The sequence below is a fragment of the Taurulus bubalis genome (assembly GCF_910589615.1).
Source record: "Taurulus bubalis genome assembly, chromosome: 18".
Lineage (NCBI taxonomy): Eukaryota > Metazoa > Chordata > Actinopteri > Perciformes > Cottidae > Taurulus > Taurulus bubalis.
This window is the reverse complement of record NC_136606.1, coordinates 7,865,746-7,882,935: the sequence shown is the minus strand read 5'-3', so window position 1 is coordinate 7,882,935 and position 17,190 is coordinate 7,865,746. Positions and strand designations below refer to the sequence as shown.

At 43.2% G+C, this 17,190-nt stretch overlaps 1 protein-coding gene across 1 annotated transcript; it reads left to right on the top strand.

The window, feature by feature from the left end:
• Positions 1 to 341: 341 nt before the first annotated feature.
• dync2i1 (dynein 2 intermediate chain 1) lies at positions 342 to 9,818 on the top strand. The gene is made up of 23 exons (XM_079233902.1): positions 342 to 437; positions 667 to 720; positions 811 to 1,435; positions 1,536 to 1,603; positions 1,747 to 1,974; positions 2,137 to 2,193; positions 2,591 to 2,635; positions 2,894 to 3,125; positions 3,453 to 3,555; positions 3,661 to 3,790; positions 3,914 to 4,025; positions 4,110 to 4,198; positions 4,288 to 4,417; positions 4,588 to 4,760; positions 5,166 to 5,328; positions 6,510 to 6,623; positions 6,748 to 6,809; positions 7,575 to 7,626; positions 7,756 to 7,816; positions 8,118 to 8,217; positions 8,299 to 8,430; positions 9,016 to 9,239; positions 9,332 to 9,818. The coding sequence occupies exons 1-23, from the start codon at positions 423 to 425 to the stop codon at positions 9,501 to 9,503; spliced, it is 3,141 nt and encodes a 1,046-aa protein (XP_079090028.1). The 5' UTR covers positions 342 to 422; the 3' UTR covers positions 9,504 to 9,818.
• The last annotated feature ends 7,372 nt before the right edge of the window (positions 9,819 to 17,190 follow it).

Sequence of the window (17,190 nt, the reverse complement as noted above, 5' to 3'; positions counted from 1 at the left end):
CTTAACTTACTAACAAGCTCGCGTGCTATCAAATGCCGGAGACGTTACGATATTAGGGACGTGTGTATAATGACGAACATAGAGAAATCGATCAACAGACGAGTTTTACAATATCAAACACTGAAATGAGCCCAAACCCAAATATAAGTTACATATGTATTAGTGTAAATCATTATGGTCAGTTAAACGACAACGTTTCGATACAGTTTGTCAAAAATAGATAAAGTAATTGCTGTTTATTCTTGGGATCGCTCTGCTGTCGATTAGAAAGCCTGTTGTCATGCTGAAGTGACGCGAACTCCTTGGTTTCGACTAACTGCGCGTGCGCACAAAAGATTTGCCATCATGGCGGCGTCATTATCAAAATATGAGTTGATTTTCGGCGTTTGAAAGACTTAAAAACAAAAAACACAGATGAGAACATGCACAGCGACAAGGTACGCGCTTTATTTGTGACTTTCCCGTGTGCAGTCTCAAGCAAGTACATGTGTTGTTGTCTGGAGAATATCGTGTCCGCTGTTGTTGTGGACAAACGTTGTTGTGGAAAATGAACGTCGCCTCGCCTACGGGCATGGATTTGGTTTGACATTGTAACAATGCATATGTGTTGTTTATGCATGAACGTTGATATTGTCATCGAGTGAACATCGAAAATTATGTGTTTAGAAATTAACCAAGGAAGACACATGGAGGCCAGCTGACCTAAGAAGACACATCAGGGTAAGTGTTGGGGAGTTTGGGACAGTGGATTCATATCAGTGGAGAAAATTGCATCCAAGTAACATGGTTTTCTTTTTCTCTTTTTTTCAGGAGGAGGGACATGCTGATGTCAGGAGGAGAGATGACAGTGAGAGAAAGCACCGTGGTGGGGAATCCGTAGAGAGACGCCGCAGGGACCCAGAGAAGGAGTCCAGACGAGAGAGAGACAAGCCCAGGGACACGACAAGGGAAAGAAGAGATGAAGAAGAAAAAGACAGAAATTTAGATCGACGAAAAGAGGGCTCACGGGATAGGAGAGACGATAAGGAAAAGGATAGAAAGGATGACAGGGAGAAGAGAAGGGAGAGAGACAAGTTGGTGGATGGGAAGAGGCACGATGATGATTACAAGAGGCGAGATAGAGAGGACAAGCATGAAAGGGAGAAGGACAAGGAAAGACAGAGAAATAAGGAGAGAGAGAGGGAAAGGGATAAAGAGGGACGCGGTGAGGAGGACAGGGACAAAAGAAGGGAAGAGAGAGAAAAGGAAAGACGAAGAGAAGAGCGTGACAGAGAGCACAAGACCGAGAGGGAGAGACGGAGACACGAGGAAAGTGGAGAAAAAGATCGGATGGAAAAGCACGAACGAGAAAAGAGAGATCGGCATCGAGAGAGAGAGCGACACAAAGAGGAATATGAAGACAAGAGGAGCGACAAAGAAAGACGAGAGAGACACGGTGACAGAAAGCCTTTGGATGTGAAGGAGGAAAGAGATGAGGCCACACCCGTGTGCTTAACATATTCACAGGACCATCATTTCTATGTTTCTGATTTCAGAGCACAAAGAAGAACAGAGAAGACATAAAGAGGAGAGAGAAAAGAGACACAGAGAGAGAGGATATCATGTAAGCGTCTAAAATGTACTGACTAATTTCAATAACATTCCACCGATGTCCCACAAGTCTAGAGCATTCCATTAACTTGTGTGGGTTAAAGTGGCTCCTTCGCTCAAATCGTTTTGTTGGTGTGGATCTTTGCTTCTATCCAGGATGAAAAGCGGACGCATGACAGCGAGTCCAGGGAGCATCGAGACTTGAAGGGTTCAGCTGAAGAGGTCAGGCGTCATCGTGGTGACAGAGAGCCAGCAGAGCGGGACAAACACAAAGAGAGGAGGCAAAGGGAGGAGGAGGAACCGGAAAGAAATCCTCCCAGAGATAGGACCAGCTCCAAGAAACCTGCGTCTGATAAAAGTCTCAAGCATGAGACTAAAACTGAGGTGTGTGTGTGTGTGTGTGTGTGTGTGTGTGTGTGTGTGTGTGTGTGTGTACCCGTAAAGTAGCCTGTATACTGTAACCTGTGGATCCTTTTATTTTCTCCTTATGGTTCCCTGATGGATTGTATGGCCTTTTTCCCTCCATGTGTCATATTTGTGATCAAGGAGATTTCTGAGCTCCAGACAACTAATATGAACGATGTAGGAGACACAGCAGAGCCCGTAAGATCCTCGGTTACTTCACCTTTCTGGGGACTTTTTTGTTTTGTTTGGTGATGTGTTCTTCTTATTCTCACCAATAACTGGCTGAAAACAAACTTGCTTGATCTCACTGCTACATTTCTGATGCTTCTTGCTTGGAAACAGTGCATGATTCAACTCATGCTGCAGCTTCTTTTATGAATTGATGAGCTGAAACAAAAAAAAGAAATTCACTGATTGCAGGTGAATTGGTGTTTGTGTTTTCTGTGTGAGCCGTACTATACACTGTTTGTATTGCATGCACCGCACTCTCGTTCCTCTACAGCACTTTCCGCTTCTGTTTCACTGGAGTGCTGCGTCATCCCAAAGAGTATCTGCACACTTAAGTATTTTACGTTTTCTAATTTTCTCACGTCAGCAGGTTGCCAATGATGAAGATTTGGGCTATGAAGATGACTTTGAGGTAATAAGGCTTTCTGATAATGAATGAAAAAGGCTACATGTGGTGGAACCATATTCAGTTGTTTTTAAGTTTTTCATCATGTTCATTTACTTACGTTTGTGTTATTTTTGCATGCTGTAATCCATTTAAAGAAGGTGGTGAGTATTCAGCTTTTACGAGTGCATCCATTTGAATTCTTATAAGACGTTTGTGCTCACAGCATCTCGGTTGTTTCTTTTTCGTGTGTGAGTATAATTGATGGGATTTCTCTGCTAAAAGGATTATGAGGAGGACTTTGAGGAGATGGATGAGAGCGCAAATGAAGATGAGGACGAGACCGAGCCGCAGCCTCCAGAGCCGGGGGAAGAGAGGGAGGAACTTTCAGCACAAAGGAGAAAGGAAATTGAAGCAATTCAGAGAGCCATGGATGAAGAGAACGAGAGAGTCGGAACAGCTCAGTCCAGACCAATCCCGAGCAGAGAGGAGGAAGAAACGCCTAAATGGTCCAGAGGTACAGTTCTGTCTCCTGATTTAGTTCTTAAAAAAACATATTTGAACTAAAGCACTTGCTGTGTTATTCTATCTCATATATAATATTGCCATTATGGATTATTTGTTTTCTTTACTGTTTATTTATATGACTTGATTTTTATTTACTATGTGTCTCTTGTGTGCACTGCTGCAATTTCCCCACTGCGGGACTAATAAAGGATTATCTTATTTTATCTGTACCCAGATTTGTTTCTTCGCCTCTGATCGGAAGACATTCAGTTATTGTCTGCATATGTTGCGCAGCATTATAAGGTGATGTAAGTCATCTTTGCTGCTCTTTTAACAGGATCAGAAAAGAACCAGAGTAGGGCCTCCCAACGCGGCAAGTTTATCGACTTTGTAGCCGCAAAGCAGCGCGAAGTCAGCAAGAAGGTTTCCACGAAACAGAAGTAAGTTAACTTAAATATATATATATATACATATATATATATATATGTTGAACAGTTTGTCGTGTGTGTGATCTTTAATTGTACCTTCGACGTGTATTTTCTCAGGAAACGCAGTACAGAGCTTCTTCGCTTGATTGATCTGGACTTCTCAATGACAGTCTCTCTTTTGGATCTGCCACCAGTGAATGAATATGAAATGTATATCCGAGCCTTTGGAACTGAAAACACTAAGCAGGTTAGTGTTAGCTCTTTCTTACTTGACACAGATACCTGGGAGCAAAATTATAAAAAAGAAAAGGAAATCGTGTCATACACAATTGTGCTAGTCTCTGTTTAAATATAACTCCTCCCTTGCCAGGCGTACGTTCAGTGTAATGAGGATAATGCAGATCGAGACATCCAGACAGAGGAGATAGAGGTGTGTGAGAAATGGACGCAGCATCCTCCAGAGCACAATGGAGCCTGTGGGGGTGAGGAAACGCTTGTAAAAACGATTTTCTCTAATGGCCTCGATGTTTAGATGTAGAGTTCAATAGCTGTGTTTTATTTGACAGATCCAAACCTCTCCCATGAAGCACGAAACAACAGTGAAATGAACATTGATTCGCAACGCCTGACAGCGTTCCTGCGCTCAGCCTCTCAGGTGTTCTCTTCACTCAACACTTTTTGACTTCCTATATGAGACTTTTTTTTCCCAAACTAACGTCTGTTGTCTTCTGTGACTGAATCAAGGTCATGGTTGTGCTTTTGGAGGAGGATCGAGCTGAGAGGAAATCCCTGACGAAGCCGAGGTCTCAAACAGACACGCTGTCTTTCAGCGACGGAAGTTTACAGCTCAACACTAATTTGTCTTTTCTTTATGGTACGCACCACAACCAGAGAAATCCAATTTTATAATTGTACTGCCAAACCACTGTAGTCTCAATAGTGTATTCAGAATATGCTTTTTAAACTAGAACATGCGTGTAATTACACATCTCAGGTAGCTCTTCCCACGGATGGCACCATTTCTGATTCATTTGTCGACTTTAGGTCGCCGCATCAGCCTGGTGCACTTCTCTCAGGTCCAGAGGCACACCATGATGTCGGTCCACAGCCCGACCACTAAGCCCAGCGCTGTGCGTCTCGACAGCTGCACCATCATCTGCATCTGGAACATTTGGGAGCCGTCCAGACCTCAAAAGGTCCTCGTATACGAATCTGAGGTGACCTATTCAATTCCTTTTTTCATTTGTAGCAGAGGGAGTTGTTGTGTACAACACTAAGTAAAATCAACATTAATATTTAGATTTTTCTAACATTTCAGTGATTTAGAAACTTAACTTGAGCAAGACGAGTATCAATTACCTCAGGTTTAACATTTTCAACGCTCTAAACACTCATCATCAGGCCTCATTGCTCTCAAAATAACAATTGCAATCGCAGTTATATTCTCCATATTTCATTATATAGATATCCCTAAAAGGCCAGTTCTTATATGCAACATGCACCAGAACCAATTTAGTGTCCTGAAATCAAATTTGAGGGAACAATAGTCACCTCACCTCTAACAACCACAAAAACGTCAACACGAAACACCGTCAGTAACCTCTTAATGTTCCCGGCTGCAGGTGCAGTGCTGTTGCTTCAGCCCTGGAAAGGCCGTTCTGGTGTTTGCAGGCACATCAGTGGGCTCTGTGGTGCTGTGGGACCTGAGGGAGCCCGCTAGTGACCATTACCATTTGAAGATAGGGGAGGAAGAATGGACTTTCCGACAGCCTACCTTCTCCACCGGTATGTTACAGATGATAAATGCATTCTTTCTACATACATGGACATGATACCGCCGGGGAAATTCTACTCGTTCTACAAAGTTTGAAACCGAGATTTTCCCAAAGATGTATCAATTTAATGTAATATTCATATTTTCACACTTTTTATGTGCCTTTTCCTTCTACTCATTCTGCAATACTTCACGTTGTGCCATTGTATAAAGAAGGTGGGGATTTCCACAGGGTTCCTGAAAGGTTCACCAAATTAACGTGATTACATTTTGAATACCGCATAGAATGCAATTAAATACCTGGCTCATAGTCATACTAGAATGAAAATTATCACTAAAAAACAGTCGGGCAGATAATGCCTAAAATTACGAAAATGGATGAATACATTTTACAGAAAAAATTGTAATTTAAAGTCAGATGTAAAATGTCTTTTCAACTATCAGCTCCCTGACTATATTTCTTTTTCTTCTTTTTTTTAATCCAATCATTTTTCCTTCCTGTAAAACAAAATATGAAGTGTGCATCCATAAGCTTGTACCAATCAATGTCAATCAATAATATCATGACATCCACCCATTAATCAATCTGCAACTTTCATCATCAAGGGAGACGTGTGTGGAGCCAACAGTTGTCTGTACCTTCGGGTCTCTTTACATATCTGTCTGTCCAATCCATTGTGAAGGATTGTATTTAAATCCCTCTTGTTACTGTACACCGCTCAAATATTTGTTTCACAGTACAGAAGCTAAAGATGCTTTAACTTCTGTTTCACTGGGACGTTAAGATCAATATACTGCATGGAGTAGAAGTCTGGAATAATAGCGTCGGGAATTTTCCAGCCAGTTTTTGCTTTTTAAGCCTGTAAATATATATGTCATGGGGTCATGCTTATTTCTGCAACCCTGCACCAAGCATGTGTCTACTGAGCTTTTTTTGTCCGCCTTTTATTTTGAGAATATCAAGCCCCTTGATCTTTTACACAGCCATCTTGTTGATGTGTATTCCTCTCTTTGCAAGGAGATGTCTGTCAGCAGGCAATAACCAGCCAGCATCCTTAAGCAGCGTGCACGGTGAACCAGGACTACCTCTGCCCTTTTCATCACTTCAAGTTCAGAGGCTCTTTTTATCACACAACACTTGTTCATCCAGTGGTCGCTCATAGCCTCTCTTTTGATCACCTTGTCAACACAGATGCAGTGATGGCCGGCTCAAGCCATGTTTCATCTGTGACATCTGTAGAAGTCGTCCCGTCCACGGCACCAGGGGGGCTGAGGCCAGAGGTCTCGCTTTTGGCATCGGAGGAAGGTATGGAACGCTATAGTGGCGGTTAACGCATCGAAGATCTCGTGTATCGTTTCAGGAACACGCCATGTGTTTCTGTCATTCACAGTTGGCTTTTAGGTAACGTGTTGTTGTTGTTTTAATCCAGAGTCGTCAGGATTGTCATTCCAGCTGGCTTCTCTGGATGAGATGGGGCTTTTGAATTTCTGGGTAAGCTGGGTAACAAAGTAGATCCTATGTTTGTTTTCTTCACGCCTGAGGTTTTCAAACTGAGATGCTCTCCTCGCCACGGGGGGCAAGGAGGGAGAGATGTGAGGGCGAAGATACTGGTGAGGTGTAAAGGACAGGAGGTTCGTTATTATGGTTATGTCCCGCTGAGCAACAGGGTTCAGCAGTAGCTGTGACTCGCAGCTAATGGAGGCAATTAAGGAAATCCCTGAATGCCGGGGCTAAAATAAGACTCCTTCTCAGACTCATAACGCTGCAGAATCTAAACATACAGACATAATACACATATTAGATTCAGCGTGACTTACATTTACCTGTGGATATTATTTTCATTTTAATAAATTACTATAAATTAGATACATTCATTGATAATTCTGTACATTCATGAATACGTTGCAAGCCAAAATTGCAAATAGAGACTGTGTCATGTACTTTTGATGGAGCCAGGTTGGAAACAAAGACAGGCTTAAAGAAAAGTTGTAAACCCACAGCTACCTCATTGACTCCAATTATCCTTTCATTATCCCATTCACATCGTCAAAAATAATATAGTTCCAAGACTTTTAAGCATGATTCTAAACAGGGGAAACAAAGACTAATAGCAGGAGTGTCAAAAATCCTCCAGTCTTGTCTTATCTGTCTTGCCCTGTGTTGAAAGCCTGTGCTTAGGGCGAGTCTAAAAATTATCCACACAAACAGCAGTCACGCCTTGATGGACTTGCATGATCCCCTCTCTGTGTCCTTTAGGTGGTAGTGCAACTCCCAAAAGCCAACGAGGCCGGCTCCCCAACTGATCTAGGTAAGGCAGGCCCGTTTTAGAGCACTCCCTCCATTTCCACGAACATTCTCATCTTTCTCATACATACTGGTACAAGCTTCAGCCTCTCTCTCTTTCTCTCTCGCTCTCTCTTGATGTTTTCCCATGCAGGGCTCAGGCCTGGCGGCAAAGTAAAGTTACTTCACAGCTCCCATCTCCTCACCGCTGAGAGGTGAGATTGATAAATAGCTCGTGATGACCATCCATCAATGCCGACCACCGGGCTCAAAATAGCCCACAATGTCTTCGCCCAGGGGAACACAGCTGCTCCATCATGGTCACACGATCCTGTTAGTTGTGTACTGTGGGCTGGTGTTTTTGTCACTTCAACATTTGATTGGAACACATACGTACAGTGTGAATATGATGAAGTGTTGCGTGCCACTGTTGCACAGATTTTGTTTCGGCTGGGAATGTGGTAACCTTTGACACCCGGTTTGGCTTTTGTTTTTCCTCCTCTGTCTGGTTGTCAGAGTATCACTACGAGATGCAGCAAAAACAGGGCCGTCACAGACGCTTCTTTTGAAATTCCTTCCGACGGACTCCAATCATTTCTTTATCGGCACCAATATGGTGAGCATCATCTTTTCTGCCATAGTATTATGTCCTTACTGTGTCATTTTGTGACGGTGCATTAATATCTTTTCTTTCTAGGGTCTGGTCAATCATGAGACATGTCACGGTTTAAAGGCTCCACCAAAGTTTTACAGGTTTCAGGAACCCGGAGTCCGACCTATTGATGTCACCTCTATCCACTTTTCTCCATTCAGGCAACACTTCTTCTTGGTGAGAATGATTCAACCGCCCAAATTAGAAGATTTTATATTTTTTAAGTACAGGAGCGGTGGCCTGCAAAGATTGTATGCTTTCCACAAAAGCATGAAAACGTATCTCATATTTCAAGGTGCCTTTTTAATGGCTGTATAATGAATCAACATTATATGGACGTTGCAATATGGCCAATAGCAATTTTCCAATCACATTAGGCACAAAATGTGTGTCAAAATACTATTTTAAATGAGATGTTTGGTGTGCTGCAGAGAAGTCCTGGCCAACATATCATATTCTACAGTTTGGTATTTTTTTTCATTATGATGAATGATCATAATATATCTAATATAAGCTAATATATCCCAAGTCGTATCGCAATTGTAATATCAGCAAAAACAAATCGCAATTTTTTCAGAATCTTTCAACTAAGTATGTTCCATTCCAGAGATTGGATGTTGAGCTAACTTTATTGGCATTGCGGAAAATCCTTTACTAAGAGTCTTAGTAAACATATTAAACAACACAAAGTTACATGAATGTAAAAGATAAGCAAAGACAATAAAAGACTACATTATATATTATTGCCTGTCCTTATCCCAGGTGGGTTGTGGGGATGGCAGCATCAGGCTGCATGACGTCAGCCATGAGCGTCCTGTGGCAGAGTGGAGGAGCGGCACAGCTGGGGAGCCGGTGGTCTCACTGCAGTGGGCCCAAACCAGACCGACAGTCTTCTGTGTGCTCGACGCTGCCTCTACCCTCCACATATGGGACCTGATGAAAAAAGACACACAGCCTGTGGTCACTGAAAGGATGGACTCGGACAGGTAACAGCAGACAGACATGAGGCATGATTTTTCTGTGTGATATTAGATTTGTTATATTGATATGTGGCGCTCGTCTTCTGCTCTCCTCTCAGGGTGACGGCCATGGCTGTCTTTGGAGACTCAGGACAACAAAACACATATTCAGGAATAGCACTTGCACACGAGTCCGGAAAGATAGAAATGCAGTATTTCACGAGACCTTTTACTGTGCGCATTACGGCAGAAGAGGAGAAGTTGGAGAGTATGACGACTGAAGCCTTCTGAAACATCTGGGCGGGCTGCATTTGCACTGATTTGTTCATTCAAAAGATGAACACATTTTTAATACTCTGGAAGAGCACAACGTTCAATTTATGGTTCTGTTTTTGTTGAATTAACTTTGTGCGGTATTTGTTATATTTAAATTGGATGTGTGTGTTTTTCCCACCTGGCTAAAAAGAATGTGGCTGAATACCAAAGGTCCTCTACAAGGGACACAATAACATTTCATATCCTCCATAATCATAGAAAACATATGATGTACATGTTTGTTGATATCATTCTTTTATACTGTTTGATATTATCAACTTTATATAATAAACTGACTATATCTATAGTTGAGTCTTTTTATTCTATGCGGAATTTTCTTTCTTTGTTACAACATTTTTTTAAGTATTAATGCATTTTTTTCCCCAACATGAACGTCTTTGTTCCCCATATATAAAAAATGTCAACAAAGGAACAATTTATTTAATCTTAAAAAGTCCCCAGATTGGAGAGTGGATCAAAAGATTAGTGATGAAATAATTAATCATTTCATAAGTTTTTGATCGAAAAATATTAAAAATGGAATATATTGGTTTGAAGATTATCATCTGATAGGATATCCAGTAAAGGATGATTCCCAGAAAAGGTGCTTAAGAAATGTTTTATTCATGATTTCATTGAGAAAAGTCTTTTTGAGAAACTATTTGAACTTTAAGTTTTGCGACCTGCTGCCATGGATGTAGCCAAGCGACCCCGTTGCCTGGCAACAAACACAGCCCATCGACTCCGGGAGAACAAACTATGAGTGCACGTGATGTGTTTATTGTTTTTAGCTAAATTACATCATTGTTGTGTGAAGTGCGAACCCACTGCTGCTTCTGGACTACATCTCTATGAGTTGGTGGAAGCTAAAGACAAAATTTAACTTAGTTTACCAACTTTTAGGGTGATCTTCACTTTAAGACCTCAAAACAAAGTGATTGAAGCTCGTCTTTAGCTCAAGAATAACCAAAGGTGAGTTGTGTGTTTTGGTTGGATGGTGTTTTCCCCACTTTTTAACTCACGTTAGCTTACTAGATAGTGCAGTACTTAAGTAAATGCCCTTAGTTAAATTCCCCTACTGACCAAATAGCATAACATTTGTTTCACCCAAACTTTTTTTAACATCTATTGACAAGATGGTCCCCATGTTTTCTAGAATGACCCTTTTAGTGTACATCTAATGTTTCCAGTTAAAGTACAAAATGTCCTTAATCCAAGAATGATGGGATGATTACAATCCCATTTCTATACCTAATAGAGAGAGTGTATTGCTCTCAAAATACAAGGGTAGGGAGTTGGAGAATGTCTGTAACCATAACTGTGTAAACTATTTTAGAGCCACTATATTATTTACACATGTGTATTATTAATGTGCATTATTACCATGATATCAATACTTCAATTTTAAATGGTTTGTGTTTTTCTACAGGGCCATGCAAAAGTAAATGTGGCAGAGGCCCCGTATAGAAAGTGGTGTAAATGGCGTCCCCAGGGGAGGAGACGAGAACAACAACAGAACTCTTCCCCAGTCCCACCATGAGGCTGTTATCTCAAGAGAGTGGGACATCAAATGGGGAGACACAGAATCTGTTCAAGCAGGATGTGAAGTGCGCTACAGGCAAGGTAGACCATGTCAACGTGATGCATGCTGGCTTTGCGCAATCCCAGACATCTTAAACACCTTATATTGCTTCTCTTTGTCTGACTCCAGGTAAAACCCTCTAAAAGCAAGCAGCCCGTGCTCACTCATGGTCTCCATCGTCTGCATCATTTCCCTTGTGACAGCCCTGTGCGTTGCATGATGTATTCTGAAGCCACGGCAGAATTCATCAGCCTCCATTCAGACAACACAGTTTGCCTCTACAAAGCTGATGGCCACAAGCAGACTTCCCTCACCCGTCTCCCTTTCATGGGCCTGACCGCCACAAGGATCCCTGGCCGTCTGGTGGGTTGGGGCCCGGGGCCTGTCTTCACTTTTCTGGACGGTGAGTTACGCCCGCTGGGTGCTGCTCCCGATGCCCTGGACATACGCGTGTGTCAGGCGGCGGAGCACTCCACGGAGATGGTGACTGCGGGTGAGGGGAACGTGTGCGTGTGGTCGGTGATGCTCATGATGTGTAAGGTGAAGATACAGAAGGGGCTGCAGCACAGCACTTTCACTCAAATGGCATTAGCTGCCCCGCGATCCGACAGGCCCCACAGGGCCTTCCTTCTGTGCAGGGAGGTCGTGACGGTGGTCGACCTCGATGCAAGGAAGGTTTTGGAGCGCAAGAGGGATCTCTGCGCATGGTGCGTATTGGTGCATGTGAGGTGATTTTAATTTGATTGAAAAGAAAGATGAACAAGTTGTGTTTTTCAGCGATATCACTGTGATGGTGTTCTGCTCTCAACTGGACTCTTTGATCACTGCATCTCAAGACCTCTCCATTAGAGTATGGGGTCCAAATTGGGAACTTCGCGTCGCTTTTGTCGGACATAATGGTAAAGTCATAACGTCCATCCATGTTCTTTTTTGTCCATCTGTGTGATGAGAGAAAATGTTTCCTTCTGTTTTTTGTGTGTCTAGGTGTGGTGAGCTCTCTGTTCTACTGCTCTGCATTGAGCATGCTGTTATCAGCCTCCCTGGATTGTACAATACGGTGCTGGAACGTGGATGAGGGTGATGTGGTCGAGTGTGTCCACACGGAGCAGAACACTCCTCCATTGTGCATAGGTGGCACTAAAAAGGAAGATACTTTCTTCTCCTTCTCTCACAAGGGAGTTGAGCTCTGGACCAACAGAACCTTGTACTCGCTCCACTGCAATCTCAAACGGGATGGAGAAGCCTCACTGAGACAAATCCGAGCCTCCCCCTTCCCTGCTCCTTACCCCTCACGAGTCCTCTGTCTGAGCGGGGACAGTGACATCACGCTTGTGGCTGCAGAAACAGGAGCAGTGTTGACTTCTTTCAAGGCAAAGCAGAGGATTATGTGTGTCGACTACTGCCTGCAAAAAGAGATTCTGTTGGCTCTGACTGACACAGGTACGGTGCTCCAAGCCAACACACTCACTAATCCAATCACTTTGATGCAAGAGTGGAAGGGGACAGGCCAGGGGCCCTGGGAGCCCATGTACCATATGAATGAGAAGGACGCCCAGAATCTGCCGATCCCTGGCCCGGCTTGCTGCCTCGTACTCTACAGTCATGTGGTTAATACACAGGAAACTTTAGAGAAGTGGAGGCGTTTGCAGGAGAGGAGAGGATGCAGTCACAGGGATAAAGCCGCTCTTGGTGATGCCAAGAATAAGTAGGCGTTTTGTCTGCTTTTAAATATAATTTATGTAAATATATTAAGGCAAAAAGTATCTTTATTTCAGCCAATTTGATTGTACTTTACAGGTTTTTGATTATTCTGGGCCAAAGCGGAGGCTGTCTGAGTGTTCTGAAAATCGATAATGGGAAGGTCTTGTCCAGGACGCCGGCACACAACGGCCAGAGAGTCACCGCAATGCAGGTGTATCCTGAGAACTATTGCGTCCTCTCCACAGGTATTTCCTCATGTACCTTTATTGCCTTTGTAAGATTGTCACAGATGACTTAACAACTATACCTCAATCCGTAAGGCGAGGACATGACCGTGGTGGTGTGGAGAGTAAACCCCTACATCCAGGACTGTCTCAGCCAACAGCTGAGCCTGCAGTGTGGCCATCCTCAAGTCTACCTGGCAGCGCTGGGGCCCCAGTTGGCCCTAACTGTTCAAGAGCCCAACACTGGCACCTACAACCTGATGTACTTTAACTTACTCAATAAGAGCCAGACCGATTGCCCCCCCAATGAAGGCCATTCAGAACAATTCACAGGTGAAATAAACGCTTTTGTTTGTGTCCCCACTGGATGGATTATCTGTCATGGACGGTGTTGTATTGTTCATATGTGTGTGAGTGACTTGGTGTTTGCTCTTGCAGGACTGTGTGCGAGTCCTGATCTGGATGTTTTTGTCTCCAGCTGTCTAGATGGGACAGTGTGTATCTGGAATGAGAAGAATCGCCTCATCAGGTTGAAGCTCATTAACTGCCACTGAATTACTGCAGAGTTTCAGTAATGTATGTCTATTTATGTGTTTGTGACACCTCCAGGACGCTGCAGCTCAATGCAGTGCCCGAGTGTCTGGCCTACACTGGGTTTGGAGGGGAACTGTTTCTTGGCATCAAAGGAGATCTCTACAGGATGAATTGTGCAGAGTTTCTGCCACACAACTATCAGCAGATGGTAACTAGTCTGTTTACAGTGTGTGTGTGTGTGTGTGTGTGTGTGTGTGTGTGTGTGTGTGTGTGTGTGTGTGTGTGTGTGTGTGTGTGTGTGTGATAAACCCATTTTATCCCCTTTTATTCCCACAGCTGCTTTACACTTACTATGTTAAGCCCCTTCCTGACATGCCTATCATCGAGACTAAAGAAAAGTCCATCAAAGGAAAGTAAGATTTATTCATATTATATATTGAAAATATTCCAAAAATAATGCTTTGTTAAGCTGAGCAATATTTTTGCAAACAGCAATGCAAACACAGACAAAGATGAGGAAGAAATGCCAGCAACCGCCAGAAATGTGTTATTGACCGAAGACATGGCGAGACAGAAGGTGCGTGGGAGTTGATTTTAAGAAAACGCCTGTCAGTGGCACACTGAAAAATGTGTTCAAATACATGGAATATCTTTTCCATCTGTCTTGTTCTAGGAGCACGTCAACTCAGTGGCCTCGAGCATGGACCTAGCAGCACTCCTACGGGGCTCAGTAAAATGCCAAAAAGCGAAGCCTCCCAGCACAAAGGAAACCAAGAAAGAGGCTTTTGATTGCTATATGAAGATCATTTATGGGTTACCCCCTGTTATTAAGGTTTCTTCATCTTCCTCCTTTCTTCTGCTTCTTTTCGATACTTTTCAAGAATGCACAGACTTTTGGCAAGCTCTCTTTATAATCAGTTCCCTTTTAATTTTTCCTGTAATACTCCGAGGCAATCTGAGCAGAGAGCAAGTGAAATACAAGATTATTCGAAAGGCTTCTTCCTCAAAAAATCACCATATTTCATAAATCAGCCATTTGATTTGAATGTTTTGCACATTTTCACAATGCAGACATAGATATATCATTAATATGGTAATGCTGTGTTAACAGGTTGATTTGGAGGACATCTTTGACCCATATGAATTTGAGATAAACTCATTTAAACCTCAACCGTACCGTCCTACCTTGAAGGAGGACGTCCGCCCTGAATCTAAGGTAAAGGTTCCTGTGAACGTCGAGAAAAATAAGGTAAAAAAACTGTGAGCTTGATAAACAAAACCTTGTTCTCAATCTTTCTTGGCTTTTCTTTGCAGGAATGTACAGTAGAAGTCACAGCTTTATTCAAGTTCCTGTATGCTGTTATGTATCAGTCAGCCATATTGATCTGTTTCTCTAACTGCAGGAGAAAAGGGCTACGATTAAAGTCAAGCCCCGGGCTGTTATACCCAAGCAACCCGTCATGGAGAAAAAGTATGAAGAGGTAAGAGCATTTATTTTGTTTCCTTCGCAGATGACAAAAGAACGCATAAAACAGCAGCAGTTGTGCATCTCTGTGTATATCCGCAGCCTCCAGAGAGTAAATGTACGACAAAGCAACCCAAACCTCCTCCTCCACCTCCTCCTCGTCCAACGACCCCATCACCACCGCGGGAACCCAGCCCTGAGGTGCCGATGTTCCTCAAACAGTTTGCAGATGCAGGCTGGTTTAAAGACCTGTATCCTGATAAAAAGGTAAATCTGTGCTACATCTGCCATGAAATCATGCACAATGGTAATTGATGAGCTCTTGGTAAGTGTGTGTTTTGTGTGCAGTGTATCCCAAGCACCATTTCTCCAGAGGAGTTCTCCTTGCAGCTGCTGGGGGGTCTGAACTCTTGCAACGCTCCGATGAAGATCCTCGCTGCACTGCAGGACCTGCACAGCCAGGAACTCTTACAGACTACAGACGAGCTTCATCAAGGCCTCATCGACCTGGTGCCCACAATCGTGAAACCTCACATGGTACGTGTATATCCAGGATCTAGATTCACACAGTGCATTTTAAGAAGTATATGCGTGTTATTTTTTTTTTTCTGTGTGTGTGTTTCAGTCGACTGTGGAGTGGGCCGCACTAGTTGAAATGTTGAAGCTGCTGATGTGTCTCAAGCCTGTCAGCTATGAGCTGGTGAAAAAGCTGCTCACACTTTTAGCTTTTAAAAATCTGGGTCTTCGGTGAGTCCATCAATGTTAGAATAACAACCAATGACAATACAGGCATCTTAAGGTTTACATGTGAAGCAGCTATATTCAATATGTTTAAATGCATACTTCTTTCCACTGCCCCCATGTGGAAAAAAAAAGAGTCATTTCAACTCTTGGAAGTGAGCAAAAGTTTAAGTTCTTGTGTCGTCCTGTCAATAGAGAAACAGTGATGCGCATGCTGAGAAATATGGCCGTCAGTAAAGCTCAGCAGTGGTTGTTGCCGGAGCTGGAGAGCTGGGAGTCGGAGCTGCAGGACCAGTCTGACATCTGGACGAGCCTCCACAACAAAGCCGACTCCTGGCTGGAGTTATGGAGTTACAAATACAAAGTAACAGAGACATGTTTTCGTTTCAATCTTAAATCTCTCTATCTTCAATTCTTGTTTTAAATCCGGGAGAAAAAGCATTTGTTATCGCCATCTATCAGAGTATTTTTAAGTGTGGCAAAAAGGTCAGAACAGGTGTTTGAAAACCGAGAGGCTCTCTCCCTCTTTGAATCAGCCCGCCGCTGCTTCTCGTGTCCTTTACTGTGACCTTAGCTCCTCTAAATAAGGAATACATGAGAGCTTGTCACTAAGTTGTTGACTTGGCATGGCCGGTGGTGTCGTGGCTGGTTTCGGCTTGCTGCTGGAAGTGATTAACTGCTTCCCCTCGCTTTTTCCATGCCACCAGGAACACACCAGGCATCTCTACCTCAGGAGTACAGCCAAGTGGACGCCGACAACCTTCAGCGTAGTGGATGTGCTGAATTATTTCTGCTCCGTCCAGGAGGAGGAGTACAGAAAGGCGCAATGTGTTGCACGTGCTAGAAACAAAGACACTGTTCTTTTGACCAAATTTGACTGGTATGTATGTGAAAGTCATACAGTAGATAGGCTAGTTTCCTCTGCAATAAGTAGTCTACACGGTTTTGTTTTTTATTGTTCTGTCTATTTGTGTAGTAGTTCTAAACCAATCCTTCGTCTCGGAGAGACGTACAACATGGCCAGGGTATGGATATGGAGGCCGCCAGGTAAGATTTCTCTCAACTTTAGCAAAGACGTCTGATCATAGAAAAGAACTGCTTTATAACGTTTGATGTTATTCTTGCCATACAGGTATAATTCTGCCTCCCATGAGAAACCGTCCCTTCCTCATGCACTGTCCTCATTCCATCTCCTTTCCGTTAACTCGGGTCAGTCTTTGTCCCTTTCACGTCTACTCGGAGGAGGACTGGGTGAAGGCCTCACCTCACCGCTACTTCATTCAACAGAAGTCGTGCGTAGAGTACTACAGATGATGCCTCTTGGTCTGCGACACTCACATTCACACCCAATGAGCCATATAACATATTAGTTTGAAGTATGTTCAATAGCTTTCCCAATTAAATAACTCTTGAAAC

What these genes read in the sequence shown, in the direction of transcription:
- dync2i1 (XM_079233902.1), top strand. An exon ending in AACGCCTAAATGGTCCAGAG is followed by an intron (nt 3,126 to 3,452) that starts GTACAGTTCTGT and finishes CTCTTTTAACAG; the next exon opens with GATCAGAAAAGAACCAGAGT. An exon ending in ACAGCCTACCTTCTCCACCG is followed by an intron (nt 5,329 to 6,509) that starts GTATGTTACAGA and finishes TTGTCAACACAG; the next exon opens with ATGCAGTGATGGCCGGCTCA.